This window comes from Leptodactylus fuscus, chromosome 5, assembly GCF_031893055.1.
Source record: "Leptodactylus fuscus isolate aLepFus1 chromosome 5, aLepFus1.hap2, whole genome shotgun sequence".
Taxonomy (NCBI): Eukaryota; Metazoa; Chordata; class Amphibia; order Anura; family Leptodactylidae; genus Leptodactylus; species Leptodactylus fuscus.
Window position 1 is genome coordinate 129,314,460 of NC_134269.1, and position 27,267 is coordinate 129,341,726.

Here is a 27,267-nt window from a genome sequence, read left to right on the forward strand (position 1 = left end):
ACTTAATAGCAAACTATAAATTTAAGGCAATTTCTACCTGGAAATCTGAAAACAAATAATAACGACAATACAAAAGAGAACTGTATGTGACATCTATGAAAGCGGGTGTCCGTAACTTATTTTATAACATTAAATATACAGAATTTGTTATCACCAAAAAATAATATTTAGCTTTATTATTATTTAAATTAGACATAAGTCTTATAACACCATATTTTATCTTGGGACATGAGTACAACTACCTGCAGGTTTTTACTGTAGCTCTTGGGGAAGTTCATTTCCCAGACAATAAATTGTAAAGCAGTAGGTAGGTCAATGGGATTGCAATGGTTAACATTCCTAATTTGAGTCCCTGTGTTTTTTTTTCTATCACTTCTGTGTTGATATGGGGATTAGGTGAATTTGTCCAGGACATACGATGTGAATTACAGGATATTAATGATGAACATCAAAACCGACAACACCAGCACTACAAAATAATAAGCGTAACGTCACAAGCATTCCAGACCGGTAACAATCAATTTTCATGCATGTTTCAGAATCAAAGAGTTCTTTAAAAATCCTTCCTGCAAAACCGCCACTGAGCTAATATAGCTATTATCTGCTCATATTCAGATTTTCCTTTTCGACTAACACAAAGTGACAGAAGTAGCGTTATCAACCTGTATGCACAGATATCCATTCTGAGTGTCAAAACAGACTTCTCATGGAACAACGCCGAGAATTAGAAAATAAATAGAGACTTGTGATGTAGCAAACACACAATTATTGCGCTTGTTGCCAAACAAGATAAACCAACAAGAAAACGACAGGAGAAACGTTATTTATGTACAAGACATCATGTGATATCATAAATACTGCTCTGTTCCCAAAATGCTTTGTTTTGATACTGTAAACATTATTCATCCAGTTGTGAGCGCACTGAAAGGCCTTTTTGTAAAATAATGTTTGGTGGAAAGAGCTTCAATTATGTGAGATCCTGCTCTGAAGAATAGCGGCATGCATTACTGATGTCGTCTCAATAAGTACAAATATACTTGCTATGCATGTTCTTTCATACTCATTATGCTATGGAACGTTCAATGTTCCCTCTGGGAAAACATAATCAGAATGTTTTCATTGCTGTAATGGTAATTTTGCTACTCCAAAGGACTTCCTTTGCAGGGTTTTTCTTTTTTTTTTTTTTCTTTTTTTTCCGTATAAAAGTCTTGCATTTGTGAAGGTAAAGGGGAAAAAAAGAAATCAATGGGCGATCTTTCATTGTGCTCATGTATGTAGTCACACTTCTACTGGATTGGAAGATCTGCTGTACGCTCCCAATGCATTATTCAAATCTGTTTTCTTGTTTTTTATTATTAATATGCAAATAATCTGCCGCTTGGAAATCTTAGGGAGACTGAAGTGTTTTCATTTTTCTGTCGGAGCCGATTGCAGCTTTTGTGTAGTTATTTCTTTAAAAAAAATATCTCCTGTCTGAGCAGCGTTTATAGGGCTGACACTCTCACAATGTTCCTTTGTGGATATTCAGGGGACGCTGATCTACCGTCCTCCTCAGGCGTAGTCACTGGTGGCGTTGGGATACTTATTACAGCTGTTGTGACATATGGAGGCTCACAATTTAGTTTGATAGTTTCCTCCACTTTGGCATTTAGACTGGACCTGCTGTAAGAGAGAAACAAAAGTTATGAAGGTGACAGCTGGCAAAGCGGAAAGGTACATACACCTACAACTCCTCTGAAGACCCATGTGTCTCCAAGATTACAGACTACAATCAGATCCAGTGTACCTCTGATCTGTATACACACTTCTATTTGTTCCACTTCCTTACTTTTTGCTAAACCATCAAATCTTTGTTAGCAAGAAGTAAGAGACATGTGGAAAGTGTTATAACCGCAGCTCAGACTACATAGGGCTTGTAGTGTGTTATCATGAAAGGACATAGTTCTGCATTGGAGCTGTGAACTTAATTAAGATCAATTACAAAGTTGCCTCATTTTTATTTTAGATGCATTGGAACAGAAAAGTGCAAATGTCTGCAAAGTATTTAACCAGCGGATAAAAGATGAACGTCACAGCAGTTTTAGATCCTTATGTAAAGAAGCCTTTCCTCTTCAAAACTCAGATGTTTGTTCTGCAGATCTTTCCTGTCTCATTATTCACGATTAGGAATATATTATCAATAACTACCATGTTACACGTGCAGCCAGTTCACAGTCGCTTGGTCAGATATACTTGTTTAAAACAATTGATAAATATAGTGCAAGGTATGTTGGACAGTAAATTAACCCTACAGTTTCTACTAGTCTTATTTTTTGTTTACTACAGGTGTTTTTCTTGGTTTTATGATTCGTTTCATTGTAAACTGCTGGTTAGTTGAATTCATGGTTGTCATTGTTCATGTCTCCTCTACTCCATGTTTAGCTGTCAGTCTGATCAGGGCCATTTTAACACATTGGCGGGGCTAGTGATTCGTTTTCATAAGTGGGCCTTCCCACATAAATTAAAGTCCGCTCAAGTGGTCCCCACATAATTTAACTCCTTCCCAACATCCGCTATAATGGTACAGCAGATATCAGGTATTTAAATATGGCAGACGCTAAGGAGCTGAGCAGCCACCATAGCCAACGGGTCTCTTTTGTATACAGCAGAGATCTGGCACTAATGCCCGCATTAAGGCTCCCCTGCATTGGTCAGCCATTTTCGCAGCTTTGCATGGGCTCCACAGTTACGGGGAGGATCACTAGTCCATGGAACAAGATCTGGGGCTGCCAATCCATTACCATGACAGCTGAGAGCCTATTGAAGGCTTGCAGTCTTGTCTGGAATTAACTTCTACTATAGGCTGTTCTACGCAGCCTATAATAAAAGTGGCGTTAATTTGCAGTGCCTTGCAATGCTTTAGCATTAAAAAGCATTGCATTAGTGATCAGACTCCCTGGGGTTCAAGACCCTTAAGAGGTCTAAAGAAAAAAAAAATTATAAAAAAAAAAATTAAATTTGAAATTCTAATCACCTCTGTTTCCCTAGAAGTAGGAAAATAAAGTGAAACACATACATATTAAGTTTCCCTTTGTCTGAAATTTATTTTTTCTCATACTGTGAATCCATAGCGGGAAAAAAAAATCTAAAAACCCAAACCACAGTTTTTTTGCTGTTTTGCCTCTTATTAAAATTTTTTATAAAAAGTGATCAAAGCAATGGACATTCCCCAAAATAATATAACTAAAAATATATGTGGCTCTATAAAAAAAAACATGTACACGGAAATATAAAAAAAGTTATGGCGTCAGAATATGGTGACTCCAAGTAAATGTATTTTTGCAAAGTTTTAGATTTTTAAGGGGTTAAAACATTGTTAAAACTATATAAATTTTGGTATCCAAATATCTAGAAGGGGTTAATATCCCCTCAAATGTCCCCGTATAATGTTCCCCTACCCTATATACATGCTCCACATGTAATGTCCTCTACCTCTTCAGTGTCTGTTCAATCAATATAATACAAATACATACAAAAAAAAAAAAAAAGTTATACTCACCTAGTCCTATTCCCATGGATCTGTCTCGAGGCTCCTTGCTGAAGTGCCGTCTCTGTCTCCCTGGTGCACACATCTTCATCTGAAGCCTGAATGGTGCAGCATTGAGTTGATAACTCTGTGCTCAACCACTTTATTCAACTTGATCTCTTCCTGCCACCGAGAATAACAGGACAGTGGAATGCTCTTCTTGATCCAGTTTAGTTGCGGGGGCCCCCACAACTATAGGGCCTGGTGCAAGTGCACCATTTCTTCTATGGTTAAAGCCACTCTGAGTCTGATAACTTTACTACCTCCTTCACCACCTTTATCTCTCTGCGATCACTGCCATAGAAGGATGATATTTTGTACTGTGTTTGCAGCGCCAAAAAGTATCAGTGATCAGCACAAAATCCTATATTTAGCCGAATGAGACATTCCTGTAGGCAGTCTGAAATGTCCTCCAGCTTACACTCCAACACATACTCTGTGATCCTCTGTGTGGCCTCTGTATGTTTCCTCTGGGGAAGGGGCACAGAGGGGGAATATGGCAAAATGTTCATCGGAAAGTGAGGTTGAGAACGTTTTACGTTGCCTACAGACAGGTTTGGCATTTTAGGTTACTACTGGTACTATATGATACAGTTTGCTGGTATAATCCTATATATGTTATCTTGCTCTCCCATTCAGCACTTATCTTTTCGTGATGACTACCATAGAGGAATAATAGTTTGTACTTACATAATGGTACAGTACTGCCAAAATATATTAATACTGAGATGTTCCCTTGGATTTGGTGATATAGTGCACTTTAAGCTACCCTACTTTTACCAAACTTTTGTGGCATATTGTATAGCTATACATACCATAGAACTATGTGATCAGAATCAGTCATGCCTTTAGGCATATACATATATTTCTGGACAGACTATGGATTTCATCCTAGGGTAGAAGTGCATGTAGTATTACCAACACAAGTTACTATTCTGGAATGTTGTAATATTAACATTTAAAATCTTAGCATAATATGGAAAAGCTGAACATACCAGCAGAGATAATAGATTTATGTAACAATTACATTTTTTGTCTTAAAATTAGTTTGTAGGTAACAATACTATATATTTGTTTTGGGGCTTCCTAGGGTCAGAGCTCATGAACAATGCTATGTCTTAAAATATCCCGCCATTTATTATGTTAGAAAACACCTTTATGTCAAATTCTCAAAGTAAAGCAAAGACACAATGACATTGACGCCTATACAATACTAGCACTTATATAGCACTTACATACACAATGTCAAGTTGAACAGTAAACTTTCCATACCTATTTGGTAGTGGGTTTCTTTCCATACACTGGATCTGGATAGCGCTAAGCTCCTGAAGACTTCCATGATGACTACATGTTGTAGCATTTGGAATACGTAAATTCTTTTTATTTCGTCTTGAGCAGCAGAAACTACTACTTTCATGCTGAGATGACAAGGAGGGACTGTGATTTCTTGGTTTATTTATGGTAGATACTTCCATACAACTATCTTCATAGGTCTGCTCATCCACAAACTCGTGATTCTAGGTCATAAAATAAACAGTAATGAATTTATAAAAGTTCATATTTAGAAGATTAATACAAGTTATTATAGCAATGTATGTAAAAACCTTATACCCTCTAATACACTATATACCATACATACATCATCTATGCACAAAAACAGAAAATAAACTGTACATATTAGAACTCCTCCAAAATATATTGGATAGGAAATGAAGAGTATTGTTGAAAACAATACAAGTATTATGTTCCCAAAAGATTAACATGAAAAAATAAGAGTAAGGCTACATTAACATCTGTATGGCATTTCTGCTTGGAGTCTCTGCTACCATGTCCATCAGAAATTGCTGGATGTCCTGCAAATCTGACTTTTTGTCTGGTGAGTTTAGTAAAAAAAAATGGTCCCCTGTTGCTGTCTGTTTTTTTTTATTGTTCTGGACCAGAAAAATAGATAAGATAGTACAAATGTGAACAAAGCATTACTATATCACATTATTGTGTGAGAAGAATATAACGTTCCACAATCATTGGCTATAGATTAGAGTACAGTACCTCTATCTGGTCAGTCCACATGTTGCAAAGATACTTGGAACTATTAGGTTTCCAGAATTAGCATTTTAATTTATGGTGAAGTTTAGAAACAGTTTTTAAAGAGGACCTATGTAGGATCCTATCCTAACTCCACCAACTCCAATGTAAACCTTTTCCTGCATTAGATACCGCTCACTGATTCCAGCAAAGTTGGAATTATTTCTGTAAACCCCCACCATTTCTGAGCAAATACATCAGTTCTGCATATGTGACTTTGTATCCGTGCAAAAAAAAAAAAAATGGTCTCCAGGCGGAGAGGCTACATACGGACACCAGCGGTCACCTTTAAAAACCCATTCAAGTGAATGGATTTTAAAGCTGACTGCTGGCAAAATGTCACCGTCCAGTTTCCCTGGGGTTCAGGATGGAACTCCAGGGCGGGCAGCGGCGGTAGTGTGAACGCCCCCTTACTTTGTGTCCTATGTTCCATGACTTCAGTCTGAGTTATTAAACAAAGAAAACTAAATACCAGACAGTTAGTAATCTTTGTGTCTTGAACACAGAAATACTCTCTGATAACAATGCCTTTGTATTTTCCCATTAGGTCTATATAATTATTGCAATAGATTGTACATATGCTTGGATGATAAATAAATGGTCTTCTACATCTTGGTCACAAAGTCCTAAAATATTTTATTCCATGTTATTGCTATCATGGCATTAATGGCAGACTCAACATATGTTCTGAAGATTACAGAATTATTGAGTTGGAGAACACAGATAATCTTTTTGTTGTTATTTCAGATCATAGGCAGACATGAAGGACCATATGGCCATATATTTTATGAAAGCATAGTATTCTTACTGCTATTATCTGAAATGTGCAGGTGACTTAATAAAAATTAAAATCCCTGTAGGCTAATTTTAATGAAAGTGATAATTATAAAAAAATTTACTTTCATTCACTCCTAAACATAGCATTATAATTAATATTGTTATCAGTCGTTGAATGATAAGAACTGCTCATCATAATATTTCAAAGGTAAGAAGAAGCCTTCACAATGCAACAATTATGTGGAACACTCCATTACTAGATTCTGTTTTGACTGAACCATTGCATTGCCGATCGTAAGACAGATTTCACCCAGACTTCGGGTTGAAGTAGAAGGGAGTAGAAAATCCTTTCAGGATCAGGGGGATCTCAACATCAGATTTTGCATGGCAGGTCTGAGTGCAAAATCCACTGTGTGAGCTTACTCTAATATTTAAAGTAATCTATAGCATATGGTTCCCAGGTCTTAAGGTCGATCAATATCTTGCACTAATCTCCATACATACCCAACACAATTACATTACATAGAACTTTCTTTCTAATGATGATGAACATTACATAGAACTTTCTAATGATCTTTTTACTTCTAGGCCTGTGACAGCACCAAAGAGACATCCTCTAAGGTTAATGGAAAGAACATTTTACCAGCAACATAGAAATGGATTCTTTACTGTAAATGCAGTGAGGTTATGAGGCATTCCAGAAGATGTGGTGATGATGGGTTCATTGTGCAAGTTCCAGAAGGACCTTCTTGAAAAGAAAAATATTACAGATTATTGGTTTTCAATTTTTGTAGCTGACAAGTTGATCCAGGGTTTTATACTGACTGCCGAACTTGGGGTGAGGAATTAATTTTTTTCCCCTGACATGGGGCAACTGGCATCAGCCTTATGGGTTTTATTTTTTGCCTTACTCTGGATCAACCCTGTAGAGCTTTTAAGGTAGTCTACTGTCATTTAATATCATACATGGCTAGCTTTAGTAGGGACTACAATATTAAGACTACATTCATACCTGCAGATGGTCTCCGCTGGGGGATTCCATTCCTCATTCTGCTTGAAAAATGCGGAGCGGATAGCGCTGTTAGCAGCATTTTCTCTCCGCATTTTTCACCCTTTTCAGGTGGAAACCTGGCATACCACATTATAGTTTATGGGGTCTGTGGGTTTCATCAAGTAACCACTTTTAAGCGGATTAGGTTTCCGTTTGGGAGGTCCATAAGCGCTCCCTCCCCTCAAATGGAAACTGTTTGAACATTGAATCTATTTATAGGGGTCTAAATCTATCTCTAAGCATATTCAATGGTCACCACCATGTTACAGATCTCATTACACTGACAAACAACACACCTTTATTATGTAGGTCGATTGTGTAGAAAAACAACTTTGAAGTCATGCAAATAAGTTAGTTGGTTCCCTGTGGGTGGGCATTTAGCTCCTGAAGCACTGCTCTTGCAATCTCTTATCTGATCCACCCTGTGCAGTGGGAAATGATCCTTCCACTGCTATGACATCATCCATCCTACAGAAAGAGCAGTGCTCTAAGGGTTGATGGCACCCCCCCCCCCCCGAAACTTGCCTCATTTGCATAATATTTTATATAATAAAATAATAATTAATTAGTTGTTTTTCTCCAAATCTAAACAAGTAACATAAATATAACAGAGTTATGTTGTCTAAGTGTAATTTGCTCTGTAACATAGTGGTGAGGGTTGGATATGCTTTGGAGAATTGGTAGATTCCTTTCAGTCAATTCCGATCTGTCCATTGACTAAATACATTTGGGTGGTTTTCTCTTGTACTCATACGTCATTGCAGTGCTTAGCCGAACCAGGTAGCCGACTGTAACTACAGCCGGAGCTCCTCTAGAGAAGGTAAAGACTGTTTATTACCATCCCTGTCTTCCCGATTGCTGTGTGCACAGCTATGGGAGATGCCATAATGTCGCTCCCCCTTGACCCAGTGGTCACGTGATCTGCTAGAGGTTTTGAAATGTACAAGCTGCTGGGTCCTAGATGCGGGATTAACTCTCTAATTCTATAATTATATCCAATCTCCATATACAATTCTTTCCTTGCTTTAGCAATTTATCGTGGTCTTTAAAATTTACAATAGTAATATAATTCCCATTGAAGGACAACTGCATAAGTTGGAATTACGTCGCCTCATGTTTTTATGACCTGAACATTTATTCAAGAAATTAAAAATGAAGGGGCTATAAAAGAAGGTGCCCTCTCCACTTACATAAAACTATATAAAACTCAAGCTTTTAACTCACTACTGTATCCATATAGCCCTCATCTTGCTGATTTTTATTAGACTCATAACTTATAAAGATAAATCACTGGAGAGCAAAGCAACAAGTAAATGTAGGATGTTACGGGAGAATCGTAAATTTTCTTGCATTAATCAGTATTTCTTGCATTAACTATTCCTGCTTTCAAGCCACATAAACAGATCCACATTACAAATGTAACTTCTAATTCACAACTGGTTCCAAACATAAAGCAATTCTGTATCTATGCCTCATTTAGATCTCCTTAATGTATGAGCACACAAGACTCACTGATGCTTAGGAGAGGCGCATCTGCTCTACATTAGACTTCAGTGCACTGTTCTACTGGACCCGCGTGTCTCAGATGTGTTGCATTTGTGTATCAAGAAATACCTAACAGCTGTGAGCAGATTGTCATCAACACTGACAAACACCATTAGGTGTAATTACATGGGAGTGGCAAGTAAAAAACGGCAGCGAATATACATAAAGTGTAAATAGGTAGAAAAGACTTTCCATAACAATATCCTCTATATGCATAATGTCAATTAATATGATTGGATCAATGGGGCAGACCAGGATTCGGCAACCTATTTTGCATGGCATGCAGATTCTTTTGTTTCAAAAATGAAAAATAAAGTAAAATGTGCGATGCAGTAACCTGATGCAGATGATAATGATGATGCTGATGAAGGACCTTGGGGTTCTGGCTTCTTCACAACCTTCAGGTCGCGAGATCGGAAGCAGTGTCTCACTCCCAGGTCACTCTGCCCACTCCCGCCTTTCCTAGTCTCACAGGTAATTAATTACCTTGGCTATGGAGGCTTGCAGACTATCACGTGACCTGGGCGTCAGAATCCCCGGCTCCATCATCATCATTTGCCAGATAAGATATGTGAATTTAAACTTCCTGAGCAACCACTTTAAATTTATCTATTCCTTCCTTGGTGATGGGATTGGATTTTGGCATTGCAAAGGTCTCTGCAGTCTACAGTAATCCTAATTTGGTGGGACAGAGGATGATCCTCAATGGCTGTCTTTTTTGGAATAATTTCATATAATTCTGTCTAGCCTTGCCGAAATAAATGACCATCCACTTTAGCAGATATAACATGTTCAGCACGTTTAATATATCACATTGTACTTTTTGCATTTGCTTTAAAGTACAAAACTCTGAACAGCCTAATTTAGATATTAGGATGTCATGCCTTATACTTTCCCCGTTCGTGCATCCTCCCCTTAGACTGTGTTTTCATGGTCCATGAAATGTAGTCAGAAAGTAGTGCTAAATAGAGAGCCCTGTGCCAGGTGAATATATGAGTGCCGAACTCAGTATAGGTGCCGGAGGTTATAGACAACTAAAATGTAGGAACATGTGGTATACAGAGATTGGTGAATATAGACAATATCCCATAAAGTCTAAATGTTGCAGATCCAGAAAGATCCAGAAAACTACATTTAAACCTCGCTTGTTGTAGAAGAGAAGAAAAGTCTGAGAGCCTGAGGCTGAATTCACACACAGTATCTGGCTGTGGTTTCACAACACAAAAGTCCATAAGGAATTACACTGTGTACAAAGAATTTGGTTTGTTGCATTGTTGTGACTGGGTCAGGGGCATTTATTTCAAAATGTAGCCCTCTATAGCTGTGGTGTTTTTCTGTTGCTTTTCACATACGCTTCTATATAGGACTTAATGGGGGTCTGCCATGAGAATAGTCCCTACTGAACTATAGGTGCAGACAGATCATTTGAGTTCAAGTGAATAAAACGCTTTTCTCTCGTTTCTGACCAGTGCCTCCATTGCTGAGATATTAGCTTTTTCCTGATATGCTAATGAGCTATTTGATGCAAGAAGACATCACCATTGCTCTCATCCCACCAGTGCCCAAGTCTTCCATTCCCATATTGACATGGCCCTGTCAGTCATAGCCGGGAGGTGCTTCTTGATGCAATGACAGCAATGGTGATACGGTGTTTGTTTCATTTTCTACCAGAATATAAAGATGGACCTGCAACTTCTTCTTCTGTCTGAAAAGTAAATAAATAAGATTTTTTACATTACAGTGAATGGCGATGAATACAGACAGGATGCCAAAATTGTAATTTCTAGTGTTAAGTGTTGTACAAATATAGCTATAACAAGTTCACAGATATCTATATACACCTCTAGGTGTAACAGAATAGCTTCATGTGAAAGTAATATTCTTGCATGATGCTATGTGGCATGGAGGCTAATTGCTGAGGCTTCCTTAAAGAGAATCAGTCATATTGATAGCAGACCTGAGATGCTACACAGCCAAAATGCAGGAAATGGATTGGCACATTGTCTATTCACAATATGAGGGGGTGGGGGATTGACCTTGTTTCTATGTATCTCATTCCTATACTGCATATACATGGTCACAAAGGCAGTGCCATGCTGACACATAACAGAACAGCTCTTGACATCTTGAATATTACAGTGGTTTGTTTTTTTATATAATGCACAAGACGAAACTACTTCTTCTTTGTATTTTGTCTTACTCATTTTAATTAGAAAGGTTATCTTCTCAGAATTTCCTCTGAAGAGGTATCAAGAGTCTACTTGGTTATGCCAAGCTTCATTCATAAGTGGGCGTAGAGTGGATTGTAGAAAGGGTCATCTTAATGATGGTATTAAATTGTGAACCCAAAAAAAAAATTGTGAACCGGAATAAATGGGGCCAGATATTATTTTATAATGATTAATATTCTAAGATAAATCTAATTCTACACAGTACAATATATAATAAACGTGGACATGAAGTATCATTGATGTTTTCTATCATTAGTAATTGCAAATTAGCTCGTTTTCCTTCACATTGGTAAATGAACGTCTTTTGTTCCAGGCAACCTTGCTTGCCCAAGGACAAGTAAAAAGTGAAGGGCAACACATGCTAGATAATAAAAAGAAGTTTATACTCCACTGACTGCTGATTTAGTAGGCATTCACATACAAAGCACTGTTCCTGACAGCTGTGTAAGTCCATGAAAGACTAAACTGTTTCATTAGGTTTTTGATAACCTACAATGTACATTTGTTAGGGAGCATAGGCCTAGCATATTGATTAATACAAGCGTCACTGCAAATATCCATCAGATTCTACCCCACTGGCACCCTATACTATTCTATACTATAACTAGAGGGAGGACCCGGCTTCGCACGGGTATATTACATTTTATGTTTGTGTAGTGGCCCCATAAGAATTGTCCAATTTTGCACTGGTGTATTTTGTATGTTGTTTGTGTGTATGTCCATAAGCGTCATGTGATTATGTGTATCTCATTTTGGATGTCAGTGAAAAACCTGTGATCAGTTGTTATGGATACCTGGAGTAAAGCTGTATCTAATCCTTCCCCGTGTAGTACTGTGTTTAGATGCAAGTATCCAATCCTTGTTAGTGTGGTACTGTGTGCAGATATCTAATATATATATCTAATCCTCCCCGTGTGGTATTGTGTGAAGAGGCGCATATCTAATCCTCCAGTAAGTGAAACTGTGTGTAGACGCGCATATCTAATGACTCTGGCGTACGGTACTGTGTGCAGATGCGCGTATCTAATACTCTGGCGTGTGGTACTGTGTGCAGATGCACGTATCTAATCCTCCCCTGTGTGGTATTGTGTGAAGAGGCACGTATCTAATCCTACGGCATGTGGAACTGTGTGTAGACGTGGGTATCTAATCCTACGGCATGTGATACTGTGTGCAGACGTGCGTATCTAATCCTACGGAATTTGGTACTGTGTGCAGATGTGCTTATCTTATCCTCTGGCGTATGGTACTGTGTGCAGACGCACGTATTTAATCCTCCCCTGTGTGGTATTGTGTGAAGAGGCGCGTATCTAATCCTACGGCATGTGGAACTGTGTGTAGACGCACGTATCTAATCCTACGGCATGTGGTACTGTGTGCAGACGCGTGTATCTAATCCTAAGGCATGTGGTACTGTGTGTAGATGCGCGTATCTAATCCTACGGCATGTGGTACTGTGTGCAGACGCGTGTATCTAATCCTATGGCGGTACAACTGTGTGAAGACACGTGTATCTAATCCTCCCCTGTGTGGTATTGTGTGAAGAGGCGCATATCTAATCCTACGGCGTGTGGAACTGTGTGTAGAGGCGTGTATCCAATCCCCCGGCATGTGGTACTGTGTGCAGCTGCGCATATCTAATTCTATGGCATGTGGTACTGTGTGTAGACGCGCGTATCTAATCCTCCCCCGTGTGGTACCGTGTGTAAACACGCATATCTAATCCTCCCCCATGTGATACTGTGTGCTGAGACGCGTATCTAATTCTCTGGCTTGTGGTACTGTGTGCAGAGACATGTATCTAATCCTCCAAAGTGTGGTACTGTGTGCACATACACGTATCTAATCCTCCCCTGTGTGGTATTGTGTGAAGAGGCGCGTATCTAATCCTTTGGCGTGTGGAAATATGTGTAGACGCGCGTATCTAATCCTACTGCATGTGGTACTGTGTGCAGACGCGTGTATCTAATCCTATGGCGTGTACAACTGTGTGCAGACGCGCGTATCTAATCCTCTGGAATGTGGAACTGTGTGTAGATGCGTGTATCTAATCCTACGGCATGTGGTACTCTGTGCAGACGCGTGTATCTAATCCTATGGTGTGTACAAATGTGTGCAGACGCACGTATCTAATCCTCTGGAGTGTGGAACTGTGTGTAGACGCCTGTATCTAATCCTTCGGCATGTGGAACCGTGTGCAGACGCGTGTATCAAATCCTTCAGTGTGTGGAACTGTGTGCAAAAATGCGTATTTAATCCTCTGGTGTGTGGGACTGTGTGGAGACCCGTGTATCTAATCCTCTGGCGTGTGATACTGTGTGCTGATCTGTGTATCTAATCCTCTGGAGTGTGGAACTGTGTGTAGACGCTTGTATCTAATCCTTCGGCATTTGGAACCGTGTGCAGGCGCACGTATCTAATCCTATGGCATGTGGTACTGTGTGCAGAAGTGCTTATTTAATCCTCTGGTGTGTGGGACTGTGTGCAGACCCGTGTATCTAATCCTATGGCATGTACAACTGTGTGAAGACACGTGTATCTAATCCTCCCCTGTATGGTATTGTGTGAAGAGGCGCGTATCTAATCCTACGGCGTGTGGAACTGTGTGTAGACGCGCGTATCCAATCCCCCGGCATGTGGTACTGTGTGCAGATGCGCGTATCTAATCCTATGGCATGTGGTACTGTGTGTAGACACGCGTATCTAATCCTCCCCATGTGGTACTGTGTGCAGACGCGCATATCTAATCCTCCCCCGTGTGATACTGTGTGCTGAGATGCGTATCTAATTCTCTGGCTTATGGTACTGTGTGCAGAGGCATGTATCTAATCCTCCAAAGTGTGGTACTGTGTGCACACACACGTATCTAATCCTCCCCTGTGTGGTATTGTGTGAAGAGGCGTGTATCTAATCCTTCGGCGTGAGGAACTTTGTGTAGACGCACGTATCTAATCCTACTGCATGTGGTACTGTGTGCAGACGCGTGTATCTAATCCTATGGCGTGTACAACTGTGTGCAGACGCACGCATCTAATCTTCTGGAGTGTGGAACTGTGTGTAGACACGTGTATCTAATTCTACGGCATGTGGTACTGTGTGTAGATGCGCGTATCTAATCCTATGGCATGTGGTACTGTGTGTAGATGCGTGTATCTAATCCTATGGCATGTGGTACTGTGTGTAGATGCGCGTATCTAATCCTCCCCCGTGTGGTACTGTGTGCAGACGTGCATATCTAATCCTTTGGTGTGTGGAACTATGTGTAGACGCGTGTATCTAATCCTACTGCATGTGGTACTGTGTGCAGACGCGTGTATCTAATCCTATGGCATGTACAACTGTGTGCAGATGCGCGTATCTAATCCTCTGGAATGTGGAACTGAGTGCAGACGCGCATATCTAATCCTCTGGAATGTGGAACTGTGTGCAGACGCGTGTATCTAATCCTATGGCGTGTACAAATGTGTGCAGACGTGTGTATCTAATCCTCTGGAGTGTGGAACTGTGTGTAGACGCCTGTATCTAATCCTTCGGCACGTGAAACCGTGTGCAGATGCACGTATCAAATCCTTCAGTGTGTGGAACTGTGTTCAGAAATGCGTATTTAATCCTCTGGTGTGTGGGACTGTGTGCAGACCCGTGTATCTAATCCTCTGGCATGTGATACTGTGTGCTGATCTGTGTATCTAATCCTCTGATGCGTGTATCTCAGTTTGGATATCAGTGTTGTATTGTGCATGTGGAGTGACCGTGTGTATTGCAGTTGGAATATGAGTGAAAGTCTTGCAGGTTTGTATTGGCTAAGGGGGGGGGGCATTGTGTTTGGAACGCTGTATCTCAGCAACGGTACGTCCGAGCGAGTTGGAGTCTCGTCCTAAACCTTCCCTGATATCAGAAGTATGTCTGTACCAAATTTGGTGAAGATCGGTCCAGTCGTTTGGTTCGCATTAGAGTACAGACAGACAGACAGACAGACGGACAGACAGACAGACAGACAGACAAGAATTCATTTTTATAAGATAGAGAGATATATAACATGGCTTGATATCAATCTGCAATGCTGTCTAAAAAATAAATGTAAGGAAAACAATGTCTAAATTATTACAACCTATACAATGTCTACCACCACCAAATCACTTCTAAACCACTTACATGCTGCTGTAGGGCCGGTTAATGGTATAGTGCGCATACATTTTTGTGTTAACGTTCAATCTTGATGCCAATGCATTCAACTATTTAACCCTAGACTAATGAGCTGTTTGTGCAACATGGGCATAGCCTCATTTGCCATAGCACCCATTATGGCCTGTGTTACCTGAACATCAGACACGCTTAATCTTCTTAATCTTTATATGTAGGAGTGTGTTAAGTATCAGCCACAGACAAAAATTGGAGCCACCATGCAACAAACATTTGTACACAGGTCAAAGGTAAAGTAAATTTACACTTTGACACAAAAAAGTACGTACATTATGCCAATGACATAACATCGGTGGCTTAGAATCAATTTTGTTACTCATAAACTTCCTTTAGTCTAAGGCAGGGCTGGCTCTAGGTTTTTATGGGCCCTTGGGCGACAGAGCCTCAGTGGGCCCCCTTGTAAAGGAGGCGGGGGGAGTCGAGACACTATGCATCACAGATGAAGCGAGTGACATCACGCAGGAGTGTGGTGTCACCAACGCCATACATCCCAATTTTTAAAGAGTAGAAAGAGGGGCAAAATGTGTGACGTGCTCCACACAGTATAATCCTCCTACAGTCACCCGTAAATTATATGCCCCCCCTCCATCTCTCCCCCAGTTTCATATACACCCTTCCTCTGCGCCAGTTTCATGTCCCCCCCTCCATCACTGTCCCCAGTTTCATCACGTTCTCCCCCTTCATCTGCCCACAGTTTCATGTCCCCCGTCTCTTCCCCAGTGTCATGCTGTTCTACCCCACCATCTGCCCCAGTGTCATGCCGTTCCCCCCCTCCTCTTCATTTGCCCCCCCAGTTTCATTGGGCCCCCTCCATCTCTGTCCCCAGTTTCATGCCGTTCTCTCCCCACCCCCTTCATCTTCCCCAGTGTCATGCCGTTCTCCCCTCCCCTTCATTTGCCCTCCCAGTTTCATGGGCCCCCTTCATTATGTTCCACCTTAATATTTAATACAAAACAAACACTTACACTCACCTTCCATCGCTCCCCCGACGCTCCTCTCTCCGCTCTCTCACTCCATTCACATAGGCGATTAAAGCAGGAGCTGTGAGCTCAGCTCCTGCTTTAAAGCTGCGGCCCGGCTTGCATGTGTAGGCGCGATTTGATGTCGTCATCGCGCCTACACACGCAAGCCGGGCCGCAGCTTTAAAGCAGGAGCTGAGCTCACAGCTCCTGCTTTAATCGCCTATGTATTCAGCTCGAAATCGGGACAGGCACTTGCCCGACTATGCCGTGCGCTGACGCCGGCCCTGGTCTGAGGTCTCATGTTGTGGAAAATCAGCTTTTTTATTGCAGATTTTGTTGTGTGTTTTTGAGCCAAAGTCAATAATGTCTACAAAAGGAATGAGAAATATATAAGAAGTTCTTATATTTCTACCTTCTGCTTATTCTACTCCTGGCTTTGGCTGAAAAAACAGCAGCAAAATCTGCAACAAAAAAAGCTGCATTTCTGCAACCTGGGGCCTCAGCCTTAGGGCCCCTTCACACTGAGTTTACGCTCCACTGATTCAGACACATATACACGAGCACTTCAAAAGTCATCCCATTCACTTCAATGGAAGCGCGCGTAAAGCCGGCTTTACACACGCTCCCATTGAAGTGAATAGGATTTGTTTTGAACTGCTCGTGTATAGGTGTCTGAATGAGCAGAGCGTAAACTCCGTGCGAAGGGGCCCTTAAAGTGTTTTTCGGGACTTAAATATTGTTGACCTATTTTTTAGGATAGGGTCTGACACATAGGACACCCACATGTTATCTGATAGAAGTGGGGATCTGGTTAACACTGCTTCCACGTCACAAGTTATGTTACGTCACGTTTAATGGTTTGCAGGTCAGTCCAATTCAAGTGAACAAGGCTGAGCTGCAGAAGCAAGCAAAGTTGCTATACCATGTCTCAAAACCCTGACCATTTTTCTCTATATAATGAAAAAAAAATGATTGGGTGTATTATTCCCATACTTTCGTTCACAAGGGAGAGAAGATCTGCCAGTTTTGTCTTGCACAGAATTATTTCCTTCTTCACACTGAAATAAACATGTCCGCTCAACCAAATTGAGATAAATACAGTAACTCAACCAAGCTTTCAGTCTACAACCATATATAATGTATAGATCTGCCTTTGGCCATGAAACAGGAGAAGCCTTATATGAAGTAGCTTTCAACAACAAAGGCACAGATATAAAATAGACATTTCCCAAGTATTCTTCCATTGTGAAGGATTTTACATTGTGTTATTTTTGCCTTGATATGCTATGCTATTATTCTGTTATCAAGCTGTCAGTGATGGGCAGAAGCTGAGTACCAAGTCATGGAATTATTAGCCATACAGTATACGGCACACTTTCTGAATGATAATACCTCCTCTGACTGTAATATCTTCTGATATTCTGACATTATGATGTGTTCCCGGCAGATCTTAATTAGTTCAGGAGATAAACCGCTCATGAAATTTGCATTTGTAGTGAATGTGACCAGCAACATTAAATGGTTTCAGTCTGTTGTCAGATCAAATACACTGCAGACTAGCTGGGATGGTTTAATGCCATAGACATCCCATTTATATAAGGTTTCCATAAACCCTATTCCAAACCACTTTCATATCACTGAGAGACTAGAGAAACAAAGATATCAAAATTGTGCATTCATATACATGGCTACACTGAGTATTGTTGCCACATTGTTATAAAAGTGCCATTGTAACAGCAAGAACAATGGATTAAAGCAATGTTTCATTCCGAAGAATATCACAATTAAGAAGAATACTGAGTATATCCAATGGATGGGATACACAAAGAACTGTAATTAATAGCTGGGTTGTAAAGATAATAAATCCGGTGAATTATGATGATAGCAAGTATTTCCAAACTAATTTCCTGAATTATCAAGTAGATCTGGAAACTGCAGCTAAACGAGTTTGAAATTAGTTTAGAAACCCATTTCCAGCTAATGCCAGGGAACGGAGAGTGTGCTAAAAAAAGACTGCCCATTGAAAAGGTTAGTGTTAAATTGTACATACATTATGGAATGCATTCTCATAATGGATGTAATAATCTATCGACTGCTCTTCAGGCCAGTATCCTGCCATACTGTATACAGTTGCCAAAGCAGAAAAACATTTCTGTACAGTATTTTCAATGCCAAAATTCTGAATGCTCTCATACAGGGTGAAGAAGTTGCAGCCACCCCTGGGGTCTGTAGCTGTTTCCCATATTAGGAGCCTCATTATATAAATAACAAATTGTTATTGGGGAGCATTTTTCACGTCCTGCTGCAATCTCTGCCTCCCATTGAAAATAATGGAAGGCTGACTCCGTCCCCAAATCCACGGCAAATTCCTCCGGTGAACACACCCTTAGGGGCTGAGATGCTATATTTATTTATTTTTTACAAAAAATCTGCAAGTGGAAGAAAAACACCATTACATAATATCAGTAGTCAGAACTTCAGATTACTGCCTCCTTGAATGAGTGACTATATAGATAAGTAACAGTCTGAAGTTGCCTCCAGAGTCTGCCATTAGCCCTCAGCTAACCTACCCTCTGTGCAGCAGGTGACATCAGGGGCTCCTGAATTACTTCGTATTGCAGAAGCAGAGGCAAATCATATCTTTATGAGTAACTAGCTGGTACCCGCGACTTCGTCTGCGATGATTGTAGAAGTGGGTAGATACAGGCGCAGGTAAGGTTTTCGTAGTGTGTATAAGGTATGGGATATGAAATGTAACTTTGTATCTTGTTTTTGCTGTAATTCAGAGAATACGTGAGACTTTTGTGTTGAAGTTAATTTGTATTTCAGCTGCTATACGGTGTTGTGAGAAACTGTACATAGTGACTTTGGGACAGAGGGATTTGAAGTTAACCCTTTCCCGCCGATGGCATTTTTTTATTTTCGTTTTTCGACTCCCCTCCTTCTAAACCCCATAACTTTTTTATTTCTCTGCTCCCAGAGCCATATGAGGTCTTAATTTTTTCTGGGACAAATTTTTCTTCATGATGCCACTATTAATTATTCTGTATAATGTACTGGGAAGTAGGGAAAAAATTCAGAATGGGGTGGATTTGAAGAAAAAATGCATTTCTGCAACATTCTTACGGGCTTTGGTTTTACGGCGTTCACTGTGCAACCAAAATGACATGTCCCCTGTATTCTGTGTTTCGTTACGGTTCCAGGGATACCAAATTTATATGGTTGTATTTACATTTTGACCCCTTAAAAAAAATCCAAAACTGTGTTAAAAAAAATTTTCTTGAAAAGTCGCCATATTCCGACAGCTGTAACTTTTTTATATGTGCGTGTACGGGGATGTATAGGGCGTCTTTTTTTGCGGGACTGGGTGTACTTTGTAGTTCTCCCATTTTTGGGAAATGTTATTGCTTTGATCACTTTTTATTCAAATTTTTATCAGAATCAAAACAGTGAAAAAACGGCGGTTTGGCACTTCTGAACATTTTTCCCGCTACGACGTTTACCGAACAGGAAAAATATTTGTATAGCTTTGTAGAGCGGGCGATTTCGGACACGGGGATAGCTAACATGTATGTGTTTCACAGTTTTTAACTACTTTTATATGTGTTCTAGGAAAAGGGGGGTGATTTGAATTTTTAATCCTTTTTATTTTTTTTAATATTTTTTTAAACTTTTTTTAAACTTTTTTTTTTGCATTTATTAGACCGCCTAGGGGTATTGACATGGGTGGGCGGTGTCGCGGATTGTCAGAGCGGTGGGGGTCGGCAAACATGGCTGCTCCGGAGCATTAAAGAGAGCCTCCTGGAGTATCGTTAAGGTGAGGGGCAAAGTGGTAAAGTATATGTGATTGTGTGGGGTTAGGGGCTAGGCTGTAGAGGGCAATATGAATTTTGCGGCCTGCTATGGTCCAAAGTGTGTGAGATTGCAGAGATGGTGGTGTGAGTTTGGGTTTTGTGGGGGTCCTGGCACAAACGTATGTGCGCTATTGTGACGAAAAGTAGCCTATTGCGCAATCGGGTGTATTAACTATGTTTGTGGAAACTTTCAGCCAAATCGGTCGAGGGGGTTTTGCGTGATTGAGGAACAAACATCCAAACACACAAACTCACAAACTATATAATATTAATAGGATAAAGATAACTGTGGTGTACATGTTACTACACACACTTCCTGCAGTCCTGTTACGGCATCCAGCTTGCTTCTGGCATGAAATAAATGATTAAAAAAAAAACCCACAACAACAAACTTTTATAGAAGGTATTGAGAACCTCTATGCATAATATAATACACATTATAACTTCTGATGGTGTGCACAGGTATACAGTGCTAGTGTTTAACAGCATGCACCATATCACACTACCACATTGCCAACAATGTTACTGCCAATTGTTTTTGGATTGCTGCAATGTGATGCTTTGAGACAGAGAATTGGGAAAGTGTAATAAACAGATTAATTCATTTGGCTGCTACCGTTATGAAATGTGCAGATGATATGCAGGGGCGTAACAATCGTGCCAGGAGGGGTACGAGGTCCACAGCCAGCTGGAGATGACTGGGCCCCACACCACCGTGATATTGGTTAGGGAAATCCTGTTTCCTTGACTGTTATACGTATTATTAATGGAAAAGGCCGGATACTCTTTCCAATACATGCCTGCCCAGGGAAGGTGATTAAAAATAACTAAAACGTATACTCATCTCTCCTGGGCTTCTGACAGTCCTCAGCATCCTCTCCAGCGCTCTTTCAGCCTGTGACTGACCGCTGAAGCCCAATCACAGGCCTAAGCAGTTTCATCTGGGGCGCGACACCTCAGTCTCAGGCAGAAGAGGACCGATAAAGATGCTGAAGAGAGGATGCCCAGGAGAGGTAAGGCAAGGTGAGTATAAGTGTTTGTTATTTTTAAGCCCTTCTCCTGGGCCTCTACTTGTGGGAGCCACTGTGAAGCATATAATATTGTGTGGGGGCCACTGTGAAGCATATTATACTGTGTGGAACCACTGTGGAGCATATTATACTGTGTGGTGGCCATTGTGGAGCATAGTATACTGTGTGAGGGCCACTGTGGATCATATTAGAATTTGTGAGGGCCACTATGGAGTATATTATACTTTGTGGTGTCACTGTGGAGCATATTATACTGTGTGTGGGGTCACTGTGGAGCATAGTATAGACACACAACATGGGCCCTACCAATCAACCACAAGAAGACCAAAGTCATGCTATTTCAGAAGAAGGGACCTGAGCCGGTACAGACTGATCGCCCACAGCCTGGAGATGGAGACAGGCCGACACAGGCAGACGTACAAGCCACGGGAGAACAGAATGTGCCAGCACTGTGACCAGGGGGCCCTAGAAGATGAGACCCACTTCCTGCTACACTGCACCAAATACTCAGCTCTGAGGGTTGTCTACTTCCAAAGACTCTCTGCCCACATCCCAGACTTCACATCTGCAGATGAGAAGAGGAAACTCTACATCCTACTGGGAGAAGAAGAGGCCACTGTGGAGATCGCTGTTCAATACGTGTCCAGCTGTCACCAACTAAGAGGAAGATGTAACCCCAAAGACTGTTATACCCCAAATCACCCCAATACTCCCCCATACAACCATCACCAACTAAGAGGAAGATCAGACCCCACGGACTGTTATACCCCAAATCACCAACCCCACCCCCCTATACCCACCACTCTTCCCCACAACCCCAACTCTCCCCCGCCCACTTTACTAGCTTTGGCAATGCCAAATATCTATTCGGACGTGCCAATAAAGCTTGTTTGATTTGAGACTGTGTGGGGGCCACTGTGGAGCATATAATACTTGGGGGGGGGGGCTGTGGAGCATATTATATTGTGTGGCAGCCACTATGGAGTGTATTATACAGTGTGGGGACCCTTCACTATTCACATAAAATGTCATCTGTCTTATAGCATCTGTCACTATTATTACACGCTATAAGAACACTGCATTATAAAATAGATCATGTACAATGTAAATAGCGAAGGATTCACGGCAGTCGCAAAAGCATCACAGTACCTCCAAACAGCTGATCAACTGGGGCCCCAGGTGTTGGACCCCCAGTGATCTGTTAAACCATAAAGACCTTCCAGATCAGCTGTTTCCCACAGCAGGCAGCTCTCAGTATTGTTTACATGTCGGGCACTGTGCTGCTCACTCACTCTGTTCTTGATAACTGCAGTTATAGGTACTATAATTGTATCCCTTTTAAGTATCTGAGATAACGCTGCAGCACTCATAACTGTCACTATCAAGAATATGCTTTATTGAGGAGTTAGGGGGTTCCGGACAAAAGTTTGCACTGGGGCCCATAAGACTTTAGTTACACCATGGATGATATGTATAGCTCTTAATGTATCATGGTGTTTTAGGTATAGCACTTTAAATATCCATAATACTAAAATATATATTTGCATATATAGATTATATAGCTATAGCTATGCACACAGTGGCAGACTAGGTTAAAATGGCTGTAGCTCATGCATTAAAATTTGTAAATGCGGCACAGTGTATTTTATGAAGCTAATATATTGCACATAACTACTGCACACACACTGCTTTGATGTTTGATGTCACCTCCGTGAGCAATGTGATTGAAACTACAAAGACAGAATATGTATAAATCAAAGCCCTGTACTTACTTATAGGGTAGGGTCCTAAGTTCTCAACCGTGAACCAGCACATGACAACAAATGCGCAGTGGGGAATGCTGTATCCAGTAGACATTTTAAGGGACTTTTTTAAATGGATAACTAATTTTCTAAATGTAGACATGAAAACAAGTTAGCAGATCTGATTATTTTAAAAAACAGGGATATGAATTTCTCACACAAAATACAGCTTCTTAAAGGTGTTGTCCGAGTAAAAGATTGTAGGGGTCCAACACCCGAGACACACACTAATCAGTAAAGGCGTAACTAGTGGGGAAGAGGGGGAAAGTGGGGGCGACCGTCCCGGGCCCACTGACTCGGTGGAGTCCACCCGGGCTGCCATTCATACATCCTTTATTTTTAACTAGATCAGTGTCTGCAGATGCTGATGTAGTTAAAAAGTATCCTGCAACTTAACAGTCTTGTAAACCGCAAACCGATACAGGCCTGCGGTTTACAAGGCACCAAGACCACAGACCGATGTCTGCTTCCGAGCATGGCAGTGCAATGATGTCACAACATGGCGCCACCTGCACTCAGACACAGATGCCCTTTGTACAGTGAGGTGGCAGTGGTGGAGGCTCCGTTCATCAGGATCGTAGGTAGGTGAGTATAACTGGGAATTATAACTATAAGGGAGGATACATTAGGGGACATTGTGACAATGGGAGGGCATTATGAACATAAAGGGGGGCCATTTATATAAGGGTTATTATTGGGTATCACGAATACAAGGGGGGAGGTTACTTATATAAGGGGCTATTAGAGAGCATCATTTATATTAGGAGGCATTCTGAACAAGGGGGTGGTCATTTATATAAGAACTCAGTATTTATGTCAGGGGGAATCCAGAGCATATTATGAGGGTCAATTAATTTAATTAAAGCAGCACTTGGGCTCCATTAAGACTAAGGCCCCACATAGAGGGCTACAGCAAAAAAAAGTGCTGCAGGAAAAAATGTGGTGGTAACATTGTGCTTTTTCCTGCAGTGCTTTTCACAGAAGCGCAAAGGTACGCAGAGGTTTTGCCCTGTGCACTTTCTGTTTTCAATACACCGATATGGAAACCACAAGCGTTTCCATAGGTATAATTGATATGCTGCAATTTCCAAAAATGCAATGGTTTTGGAAACTTAATTGTGTCTGCCGCACGTTTTCTGCAATGTGTGGATGGGATTTCCTAGAATGCAATTTTTTTCACCACATGGGGCCCCCATTCCATCTCCACTTTGCAATAAAATATGCAAAGCGGATACGCTGTGATTTCAAAACCAGTCGTGGTTTTGGAAATCGCAGCATGTCAATTATACCTACGGAAATGCTGGTAGTTTCCCTATAGATATAATTGAAGCAGAAGGTCTGCAGAGGAAACCTTTGTGAACTTTCTGTGCAGAGAGCTTCAGGAAGAACCGCATTGCGTCCCTGCCGCTGTTTTTCCTGCAGCTCTTATTTGCTGCAGGATGCCACAGGGGTCCTTAGCCTTAAGGAGTTTTCCAGCTCATTTTTATTGATAATCTATCCTTAAACTAGATCATCAATAAGAGATCAGTGATTACACTCTGACCAGCTGTATAAAGAGGGACATGGTACTTGTTTATATCACACGCTGTCCATTTATAGTGACTGTGTCATGTACTTACAGACTTGTTACGTAGGCGTATATAGGATGAGGCTGTAATTACATGACATGGCCGCTATGAGATGAATGGCACTTTGTAAACAGAGGACGGGTCACCGTGCTTACACAGGTACCATGGTTCATTCAAACAGCTGATCCTGGGGGTCCTGGGAATATGGAACCCCACTAATTTTTTTAACCTATTTTTACCTTTTAATTAGAAAACACCTGGGGAATTATTTAAAGGGGTGAACAAGGAATTTACTAATTTAAAGATGCACTTGGGGGTATGAGGGTAGGGAGCATAAATTTGTGCGCGAATAAATATGTGCGCGCATATACAGGGTAGGGCGCATAAATATGTGCGCGCATATATATGTGCGCGCATATACAGATATACAGGGTAGGGCGCATATACAGGGTAGGGCGGATATATATGTGCGCACATAAATATGTGCACACAAAAATACGTGCGCACATAAATATGTGCGCGCATATACAGGGTAGGACGCATAAATATGTGCGCGCATAAATATGTGCGCGCATAAATATGTGCCCGCGTAAATATGTGCATATACAGGGTAGGGTGCATAAATATGTGTGCGCATATACAGGGTAGGGCGCATAAATATGTGCGTGCATATTTATGTGCGCGCATATATATATGTGCACGCATATACAGGGTAGGGCGCATAAATTTGTGCGCGCATAAATATGTGCGCGCATAAATATGTGTGCGCATATACAGGGTAGGGCGCATAAATACGTGCGTGCATAAACATGTGCGCGCATATACAGGGTAGGGCGCATAAATTTGTGCGCGAATAAATATGTGCGGGCATATACAGATATACAGGGTAGGCCGCATATACAGGGTAGGGCGGATATATATGTGCGCGCATAAATATGTGCGCGCATATACAGGGTATTGCGCATATACAGAGTAGGGCGCATAAATATGTGCGCGCATAAATATGTGCGCGCATATACAGGGTAGGGCGCATAAATATGTGCGCGCATAAATATGTGTGCGCATAAATATGTGCGCGCATATACAGGGTAGGGCGCATAAATTTGTGCGCGCATAAATATGTGTGCGCATATACAGGGTAGGGCGCATAAATATGTGCGTGCATAAATATGTGCGCGCATATACAGGGTAGGGCGCATAAACTTGTGCGCACAAAAATATGTGCGCGCATATACATGGTAGGGCGCATAAATATGTGCGTGCATATTTATGTGCGCGCATATATATATGTGCACGCATATACAGGGTAGGGCGCATAAATTTGTGCGCGCATAAATATGTGCTCGCATAAATATGTGCTCGCATAAATATGTGTGCGCATATACAGGGTAGGGCGCATAAATACGTGCGTGCATAAATATGTGCGCGCATATACAGGGTAGGGCGCATAAATTTGTGCGCAAATAAATATGTGCGCGCATATACAGATATACAGGGTAGGGCGCATATAAAGGGTAGGGCGCATAAATATGTGCGTGCATAAATATGTGCGCGCATATACAGGGTAGGGCGCATAAATATGTGCGCGCATAAATATGTGGGCGCATAAATATGTGCGCGCATAAATATGTGTGCGCATAAATATGTGCGCGCATATACAGGGTAGGGCGCATAAATTTGTGCGCGCATAAATATGTGTGCGCATATACAGGGTAGGGCGCATAAATATGTGCGTGCATAAATATGTGCGCGCATATACAGGGTAGGGCGCATAAACTTGTGCGCACAAAAATATGTGCGCGCATATACATGGTAGGGCGCATAAATATTTGCGCGCATAAATATGTGCGCGCATATACAGGGTAGCGCGGATAAATATGTGCGCGCATAAATATGTGTGGGCATAAATATGTGCGCGCATAAATATGTGCATAAATACAGCACTTAGGGCGCATATACAGGGTAAGGCGCATAAATATGTGCGTGCATAAATATGTGCGCGCATATACAGGGTAGGGCGCATAAATTTGTGCGCGAATAAGGTAGGAATACAGGGTAGGGCGCATATACAGGGTAGGGCGGATATATGTGCGCGCATAAATATGTGCGCGCATAAATATGTGCGCGCATAAATATATGCGCACAAAAATATGTGCGCGCATATACATGGTAGGGCGCATAAATATGTGCGCGCATAAATATGTGCGCGCATATACAGGGTATGCGCGCATATACAGGGTAGGGCGCATATACAGGGTAGGGCGCATAAATATGTGTGTGCCTAAATATGTGCGCGCATATACAGATATACAGTGCGCACATATTTGTCCGCGCTACCCTGTATATGCGCGCACATATTTATGCGCCCTACCATATAAATATGTGCGTGCATAAATATGTGCGCGCATAAATATGTGCGCACAAAAATATGTGCGCACAAAAATAGGTGCGCACAAAAATATGTGCGCGCATATACATGGTAGGGCGCATATATATGTGCGCGCATAAATATGTGCGCGCATAAATATGTGCGCGCATATACATGGTAGGGCGCATAAATATGTGCGCGCATAAATATGTGCGCGCATAAATATGT

General features: G+C 41.2%; 1 protein-coding gene across 1 annotated transcript in view; it reads right to left on the reverse strand.

Annotated features, from left to right (window-relative positions):
* Window positions 1–1,213: 1,213 nt before the first annotated feature.
* KCND2 (potassium voltage-gated channel subfamily D member 2) overlaps window positions 1,214–27,267 on the reverse strand; it is a 325,034-nt gene continuing 298,980 nt past the window's right edge. Inside the window, exons 5-6 of the mRNA XM_075274256.1 lie at window positions 4,838–5,082; window positions 1,214–1,662 (exon numbers count right to left, since the gene is read on the reverse strand). Of these exons, the coding sequence (XP_075130357.1) occupies window positions 1,485–1,662; window positions 4,838–5,082 (423 nt within the window). The 3' untranslated portion in view covers window positions 1,214–1,484. The remainder of the gene's footprint in view (window positions 1,663–4,837; window positions 5,083–27,267) is intronic.